The sequence below is a fragment of the Lynx rufus genome, unplaced genomic scaffold, assembly GCF_022079265.1.
Source record: "Lynx rufus isolate CCGP_SWC_20201006 ecotype Redwood Valley unplaced genomic scaffold, mLynRuf1.p SCAF_25, whole genome shotgun sequence".
Classification (NCBI taxonomy): domain Eukaryota; kingdom Metazoa; phylum Chordata; class Mammalia; order Carnivora; family Felidae; genus Lynx; species Lynx rufus.
This window is the reverse complement of record NW_025814840.1, coordinates 17,585,927-17,594,866: the sequence shown is the minus strand read 5'-3', so window position 1 is coordinate 17,594,866 and position 8,940 is coordinate 17,585,927. Positions and strand designations below refer to the sequence as shown.

The window sequence follows — 8,940 nt, the reverse complement described above, 5'->3', positions numbered from 1 at the left end:
ACCAGACTTGAATCCTTTCCTCCTTCGCCCATGTATAAAAACGATTTTTGTCCAGGTGAATGCGGGAGTTCTCCTCCAAGTTCTCATGCTGAGTTCTCCTATTTTAACTCATCAAAAAAGTGAGCAAAACACCCCAGTGGGAGTCTGCTTTCTAAGGAACCGGGTGCTGTCTCCCCCCTCCATGGATGTTCCACTTCAGTGCGGGTGGACACTGAGTTTTCTTCTTATGGAGGCAGAGGTGGTCTGCAGGTGCTACTAGGCTGGCCTGGGGGACTGGGGACCAGAAGTCGAGACCCTTCTATGGATCGCGTGTTTAAGCCGAGGCTCCGTGCCTTATTAGCGAAAGTATGAGCCGAATCAGATTATGTGCAATTTATTTGTAGGGAGCTTTTGTTCTTGTAGACTTTCATCTAGAGTCAGCTGTTTGACGACTCCTTCAGGAGCTCCTCCTGCCCTGTCCTCCCTCTGCAGGGACTTAGCACGCACCGTATCCTCTCCCAGAGCCTGGTCCCGCTTTGGCCCTGGGCTCTCAGCATACTTGCCCCAGACGGACTTCAGCTGCTGGAATGGTCCCATGGAAGGACTGTTATGAGGGAGGGCGTGGCAACGGGAAGAGAAATTTCTATCTGGGGTGAGGTGATAGCAAGGCACTGGGAATGGAGAAGCCGGGCTCGCCTCGATGCTGAGCCCGGCAGGTGGCCTGAAGGACAAGAAAATGAGGATTCTGCTAAGTCAAAACTGACGTCCTCCTGCTGGAAATAAGCCACGGCGTTCATAACCTCTCCAGCTCAAATTCCTATCGCAAGCCCTGATCGGTTTCCGTCTTCCCAAACCTTGTTATTATCACCTAGCTCTCATGCCCCCAAATCGTTGCAGCTGCCTTCGGCCTAAGAAAGTCTGGTCCGCCCCGCCGAATATGGGAGGGTACAGCCCAGGGTGCTGATACCAGGACGTGGAAATCTTTGCGGTCACCCCAGAGGCTGGCTACCACACTGACCGACCACGCTTTTACCACACCTTTTAACGTCTTTGAAATTGGGACGCGTCTTACCATGAAAGCTATGTCACGGTTTGACAGGCAAAATTCCCATTCGGTACCGTACAAAATACTCACGCATCTCATAATCGTGATATCCTAGCCAGGGAAATAGGGTGTGTGTACCTTCAGGATTTAGGGGGGCTGCCTGTCTCCGGGCTGCTTGCCGGGACCACAGTTTCTCCATGCCCCACCCGCCAGTCTAATCGCCACCCGCCGCAGGCACGCCACTCTCCTTCTGTGCCCTTGCTCCCCGAGCCATCCCTTCTGTCATGCCCTCTTCGGGACTCAATGATCGCATCAGGCACCAAATCCTCCAGGAGCTCTCCCTGAGCACTCAAAAGCATCACAGCCTCTCCTCGATACTCCTATGCCGGGTGGGTTTTCTTGTTTGTTTCTTACGGTCTTGAGGTCTTTTATTTATTTATTTTACACTTCTCATGCCGTGAGGTCATAGGGCATGGGTTCCAGCAGCTCGGGCTCCTCTCCTTCGGTTCTCACGAAGTGTGCTTCGCTGGGTGGGGCCGGCTGGCGCTTCCGTTGCACCCAAGTATCTTTCTCCTTGGCTTCCTTCTTTCTCTGATCGCTTTCCTTCACACGCTTCAGGAAGGTGTCTCGGCTCTTTGCGTGCTTGACGGGCTCAGCACGTGCATTAATTCTCTTAGCAAGACTCTTGCCCTCAGCTTGTTTCTTTACGGCGATGCCAACAGCATGCTGGGTAACGTCGGAGACTCTTCCAGTTTTGCCATGGAAACACTTGTGGGGCGTTCCTTTGTGAGCAGTGCCCAGTCCCTGGACGTCCGCAATATCACCTTTCTTGTAGATTCGCATGTACGTTGCCAAAGGAACAACTCCGTGTTTTCTGAAAGGCCGAGAGGACATACAGCGAGTACCTCTCCTCTTTCCCTTTGTGTGGGTCATTTTGGCGAGTTACTGGAAGATGGCAGTTCTGGCCGAAAGGAAGGCTAGAGGCCTGGTGTTTTTAAGAGCGGAGTTTCTAGACTCTTCCTAAAACAGCTACAACACACTTCTGCTCCTCAGGGGAAACCCTCTAAGTAATCTTATACACACCAATAATGAACTGCTATCCAAGAATGTACCAGTCAACTGTTATAAGCCAAAGCTGCCAAGATCCCCATTTCCGGCGGTTCATCAAACTGGTGGCTGTTCTCTTCTCTATGACATCTAGGTTCTAGGATTTATTTGGACATGGCTTCTATGCCCACCATTGCATAAGATGGGAAAAGGGTGCCTGCTCTGTTTCTTTTTCTTTTTTTCATTTATTGTTTTGGAGAGAGAGAGAGAGAGAGAGAGACCATGAATGGAGAGAGGGGCAGAGGGAGAAAGAGAGAGGATCTTAAGCAGGCTCCACACTCAGTGGGGAGCCCAACATGGGGCTCGATCCCACGACCCTGGGGTCATGACCTGAGCCAGAGTCAAGAGTCAGAGGCTCAACCAACCAAGTCACCAGTGCCTGCTCTATTTCTGCTAAAAAATAAAAATAAAAAATAAATAAATAAATAAATAAATAAATAAATAAATAAATAAAAATAGGGCTTTTGTCCAGCCATGGGGTTGAGAATAAAAGTTCAGTACTTAATGAAACTCTTTATGATTTTTTTAAAACATTTTTTTTAATGTTTATTTTTTTGAGAGAGAGAGACAGAGACAGAACGCGAGTGGGTTGGGACAGAGAGAGAGGGAGACACAGAATCTGAAACAGGCTCCAGGCGCTGAGCGGTCAGCAAAGAGCCCGACGCGGGGCTCGAACTCACAAACCGCAAGATCATGACCTGAGCCGAAGTCGGACGCTCAACTGACTGAGCAACCCAGGCGCCCCTCTTTTTGATTTTTTGAATGTTTATTTTTGAGAGACAGAGACAGAGTGCGAGTAGGGGAGGGGCAGAGAGAGAAGGAGACACGGAATCTGAAGCAGGCTCCAGGCTCTGAGCTGTCAGCGCAGAGCCAGATGTGGGGCTCGAACCCACAAACCGCGAGATCATGACCTGAGCCGAAGTCAGACGCTTAACCCACTGAGCCACCCAGGCGCCCCAATACGACTCTTGTGTGTACTTTAACTTGTTGCCTTATCATTTCCTCAGGCTTGATTTAAACAGGTGAATTGATGCGGTCTACAGGAATCAGTTTGAAAAGGGGAAATGGATAAAACGCACGAACCACCATTGAAACTGATTAGAAACCCAGTAGGGGATATTATTAAATTTGAGGATTTTCTTCCAGTTACTCGATCGGTTACCACTGGCCTGCTCAGAAGAGAAGCTATGCTGGACCACTGCCAGGAATACACTGGGAAAGATCCAGCCTTGTTCTTCTTGGGGACTGGCTGGAAAGCATTTCTCTCATTGACTGGATGCATGGGAAGACAAATCATCGCCGTTACCTCACACCGTATCCAAAAATTAACTAGAAACAAATCATGGGCTTAAACATAAAGGCTGAAACCAGAAGACCTCCAAAAGAAAATGCAGGACAAAAATCTTCCTATCTTTGGGGCAAGCAAAGGTGCATTGGGCTGGGTAGACTACTCCCTGGGAATCACTTCTCAATCCAGGGTGCAGGAAGCAAGGAGTCCTGTTTCAGTCTTAAGCCTAAGCCGTGTTGACCCATCTCGCCCTAAACGCCTATCACATTTGATTGCATTCAGCTGTATCTATTGTCCGGGTTAGAACCCAGAAGGATGATTCGTTGGCACCTTCCCTCGTCTCTCTCTGTTCTGACTTGTTGCCGAGGACCTGTCTTCGATCTGTCTTGGGATGTCTGTGTTCAAATGCACACAGTTAAATTCCTGGGCTGGTGGTGGGGGCGGTGAGGGGACGGTCGTTTGACACAAGGTGCCTCACCTGTTCTGTGCCCTCTATCTTCCTCCCTGGTCTCCAGCTCCCCTTTGGCGTGTGACGAGCAGAGTGAGCTCGCATGAAACTATTAAAGAATCCTCTCGCTGACTTCGCCCCGCGTGTCAGAAGAAACAGCCTGAGTCCCTGCCACATAAAATGGAGACGTGTCCCCGGCTTAGCGATGTAACACCCCATCCCTCCCACGCCGCACGCGGTGGGAAGCACTAATCATATCCATTAGGGACCCGGCTGCAGAGCGTGTATCAAAGGAGCAGGGCAGAAGCGAGGAGAGAGAATTGTGTTTCATAAACGAATTAAAACAATTATGCAGCCGCCCAGCGAGTACAGAGCTTTGAGCCCTGCTTCAAACGGGGTTTGAAAGAATCAACCGGGAAACTGTGGCAACCAAAGCTGGCCAGGTCTTTCAAAGAACTCTCACAGGGTCAGTACACGGACGTTATTGGTTAGAGAAATCTAAACTGGTGCTCTTTTATCAGATCTCTTGTGAATCTACAGTAAATGATTGTCTGTAATCATCAAGAACTCAACAATAACCATTTCAAGGCCTTAAAACCCCACCTCTGCCGGTCTGGCGACACTTCATCGTGTTTGTCATCATCTGTGACCGCCAGCATCCCTTGGACACTCTTCCTACATCTGAGGAATTTTCCCACGGTACCTTTTGTCCCCAGAAGAGAAGCCAGAAAAGCACTTTCTCACTCTGCCTTGTCCCCGATGCAAGCTTAGCGACCTGAGCTCCGCCGATCACACTTACCCGCGTGAGGCTTTGGTGGGAGGGCAAGAAGCACCAATGGGATCTGCTTCTAAGGGTGGAGGCAAAGGACTGGAGTTTTCTGAGCAGCTGTCGTCGTAGCTCCATCCAGGGTGCACTGTTGGGGTGTCACTGCGGTATCTCCCCTGGGCAGTCCTGGGGTGGTACAGCCCCAAAACTTGGCCTGGGCCCCCTGCAGACTCTTCGAGGCCCCTGATAATGTTCTAATAAAGTCCTTTGCCGCCCAAACTAGTTAGAACGATGGGGCGCCTGGGTGGCTCAGTCGGTTAAGCGTCCGACTTCGGCTCAGGTCACGATCTCGCGGTCCGTGAGTTCGAGCCCCGCGTCGGGCTCTGGGCTGACGGCTCGGAGCCTGGAGCCTGCCTCCGGTTCTGTGTCTCCCTCTCTCTCTGCCCCTCCCCCGTTCATGCTCTGTCTCTCTCTGTCTCAGAAATAAATAAACATTAAAAAAATTAAAAAAAAAAAAGAATGGTGACGGATACGCATTATTTTTGAAGCTAAAATAATAAAATGATAGGGGAAGAACTAAAAGGGCTTTGAAACTTGTAAAAGGCTGTATCCATCTACGGGAGCAATTACAGTAGTTGGTTTTGTTTTGTTTTGTTTTTTAATTTTTTTTTCAACGTTTTTATTTATTTTTGGGACAGAGAGAGGCAGAGCATGAACGGGGGAGGGGCAGAGAGAGAGGGAGACACAGAATCAGAAACAGGCTCCAGGCTCTGAGCCGTCAGCCCAGAGCCCGACGCGGGGCTCAAACTCACGGACCCTGAGATCGTGACCTGGCTGAAGTCGGACGCTTAACCGACTGCGCCACCCAGGCGCCCCAGTAGTTGGTTTTTAAAGACAAGAAGCATCAACCCAAGCTCGCAAATAAGTCGACCACTCACTAGCTTTGCTGAACGTTCAGCATTCTAGAAAGTAATACGTGGGTCACGGGATAAATGTCATAGGAGTTTCTTTATGGCCACATGGCAGGGAATCTTACCGGGATGATAAGATGGGTCTTCAGAAGTTTCCGAAGCTACTCTTAGTATAAGAGCTAACTCAGACCATTCCTGTCCCCCGTGCTCTGACATTGGACACTTGTCCTTTGGGAGGGCAGACAGTAGGAAACACCACATTGGTGGGCCCGTGCAGGGTTTCAGGCTCGCCCTGGCTGAGGTCCCAGCCGAGAACCAGCATGAACCGTGAGACACGTTAGCCATGCTCCTTCCTCCGTCCGGCTGAATAATATTGCATTGTATGGATTTACCACATTTTGCGTATCCGTTCATCTGGAGACGGACACTTAGGCTGCTCTCTCTGACATGGGTCTCTCAATTCATTTTACCACAGCCTGCTGGGATGGCGGACAGAGCGATTCTGTGTCAGCTGCCACACGACCCAGAAGGAAGTCGGCTTCCTTGCCTTCCCACAGCGATTTTTCTCTCACGGCCTCATTGCCCCACGCAGGTTCGGCGGCTTGATTATCAGAGTGACTCTGGCACATGTCTGTGTTTGCCCCCGCTCGGTGGAGGGAGAGGGTGCACGCTGCCATCAGTGGGAAAAAGATAACGTGGCTTCTCCATTGCCTTGTCCATTCTTCCTTGTGGAGCCCTGTCTTGTAGGGAGAGTGAGTTGGGACACTTCCCGCATCTCAGCACCTTCTCGTTTAAGTAGAATGTTGCAGACCATTCCAAGTGCAGCTCCCTCCCTAGGTGGGGTTAAACACCTCATCCTCCTCCCCATCGCGGGTCTGGGTGTAGGGTGGGTTGGGACTGGAGGCAATGGGGCGCAAAGCCTTTGGTTTCCCGCTGTATCCTGTGTCACCGGAGGTCTTTCCTCACAGTGCTGGCTTGCGGACGGCCCTGGGGCGGGTCTCGTGGGCTCCCCTTGCTGGAGACTGGCTCCTATCATCAAGTGCTTGCATCCTGTGGCCCCTCAACCCAGCCCTGTTCCTCTTGGTTTCGTTCTGTTCCTCGCCAGAAGCTGGAGGAACGCTGGGTCATCTGTATGCCACACACAGGCCGTATGGAGCCAGGAGCCTGCCTCGGCCTCTTCTGTCCAGCCAACTCCGCACCCTCCCCTCCCCCCCTGCCCCGTACCCTCCTCCACCCAGACACTAAGCGTCTTGACCCAACTTTCATGACAAGAAGAACGTTCCCCCCACACTAGGGAAGAAACACCCCTCTGGAGTCCCTCCTAGGGACTGGCTCCTCCTAGGCCTGGCTTCTAGAAGATTAAAAGGAAGAGACTTTTTCTAACTGTGGATTCAAAAAAAAAAAAAAAAAGAAATCTCGACATCGCGACTCAGATGGTGAACCACTTCTTCGATTTCGGTGGTACCTGTGGTCTTCCCTGAGGCTTACGGCCCGGCTATAGGGATGGAAGTCCCCGTGGGAATGTCACCTCAGGCCCAAGTGGGATTACGTTGACTTCCTTTTTGAAAAAGATGGTCTCCATTACTTGATGTCAGTCTTAGAACAAGCAGAGCTGGGGCACTTGGGTGGTTCAGCCAGTGGAGTCTGACTCTTGATTTCAGCTCAGGTCATGAGCTCGCGGTTGTGAGATCGAGCCCCGTGTCGATCCCTGCTTGGGATTCTCTCTCTCCCTCTCTCTCCCCTCCCCTCCCCCTCAAAGTAAATAAATACATAAATGAAGATTCAAAAATAAAAATAAAAAAAGAACATGGAGAGTTGCTGTCCCCTTCCCTTTGGGACACTCTGCTCTGTTTCTGCGTATCTCCACACGCAATCCCAGCAAACCTCAGTGACCATAGCGAAGGGCGGATGTGGGGTAGGGGGAGCTCTACTTAGGTGAAAACACCTGCTTATACTCTCACTGTCAAATGATGGATGGATACTCGCTTAGCTTTTTAGCGTCTTTTTAAGGACTTAAAATGTAAGTTGATGTTTCCATCTTCAGAAACCGAAACTTGCCAGCAACCCCCAAATGGCTTATCCGGGATACGTAACACTTACGCCACCTTCCCCAGCTCCTTGCCTCACTGACGACGTCCGCACCTCTGGCCCTGCATCCGTGAGAGCTTGTTTGGAGGTTCTAACTCGTATACCCTTGACCGAAGAACTGTCCTCTATCAGGGAAGGTCGTCCTGTTCGACCTAGCGCGCAGCTTCTGGAGGGACACGCACAGAGTGGTGAGGGGACACCTGCCTAGCCAGCCAGATCAGCCAAATCAACCCTGGCGATCAATGGGGTGACAGACGTCGCAGCCAGATCACCCTCACGTCCTGGCCCCGCATCCTGAATCGCCGATGAAGTCCGCAATCCTTTCACACGGCCCAGTTCACTCCCGGTCTCTGCTTTTGGAAAGTCTGGAAGGCACAGTAATATGCGAACCAAAGTCCTTGAATGGACACTCCTTCCGAAACACCCACAAATACCCTCAGTGCCTTCGGTTTGCACCTGCGTTCTCTCAAGGACCCAGCCTCCCAATAAATTTCTGTAAGGGATTTCTGTAAGTCACGCCATTTCACTTTATTTTGTGTCTGGCTCACGCCAGACTAGAGCTGTTCTTTCCATTTTCCATGATTTTGAGTCAAATGTGCAGTATTCAAAGTAAATGACAGATTGGGAACACTTTTAGGAGGGGCTTACACACAAATCAGTTATTTTAGCCCACCAATTCACAAAATAACTTTCTTTAATATCATAGGAAAAAATATATAATGTCAGAAGGGCAGGGAGAACTTCCTCTTTGCTACTGTTTGTCTCTTGTGTCTTGTATAGTACCTGCTTACCTATTTATTTGTTGCATTTAGTTATTGATATGATAATATAATATGATGATTATATTTCACATATTCTATTTAGTGTGTCATATTTATATTAATATCATATATTATTTTATAATTCTGCATTATGTTATTACATATTAATACATATAGTAATATTTTGTTATATAATAACAGATATTCATATTGAGCATTAAATATTTATTGAAGCAGACTCCAATAAATACCAGTGAAATAAGTGAGGGTTCAGAAACAATAGCTTCAGACTCACACATCTGTCTGACAATGCCAATTTTAACTAAAGGAAATACTTTCTAAAAAGTTTTTTTTTTTTACTTTTTTTTTTTTAACGTTTATTTATTTTTGAGACAGAGAGAGACAGAGCATGAACGGGGGAGGGGCAGAGAGAGAAGGAGGCACAGAATCGGAAGCAGGCTCCAGGCTCCGAGCTATCAGCCCAGAGCCCGACGCGGGGCTCGAACTCACGGACCGCGAGACTGTGACCTGAGCTGAAGTCGGACGC

At 49.6% G+C, this 8,940-nt stretch overlaps 1 protein-coding gene across 1 annotated transcript; it reads right to left on the bottom strand.

Moving 5' to 3' along the window:
- Window positions 1-1,474: 1,474 nt before the first annotated feature.
- Window positions 1,475-1,957, bottom strand: LOC124518581 (60S ribosomal protein L21-like). The gene has a single exon (XM_047088556.1). The coding sequence runs from the start codon at window positions 1,955-1,957 to the stop codon at window positions 1,475-1,477; it is 483 nt and encodes a 160-aa protein (XP_046944512.1).
- Window positions 1,958-8,940: the final 6,983 nt, after the last annotated feature.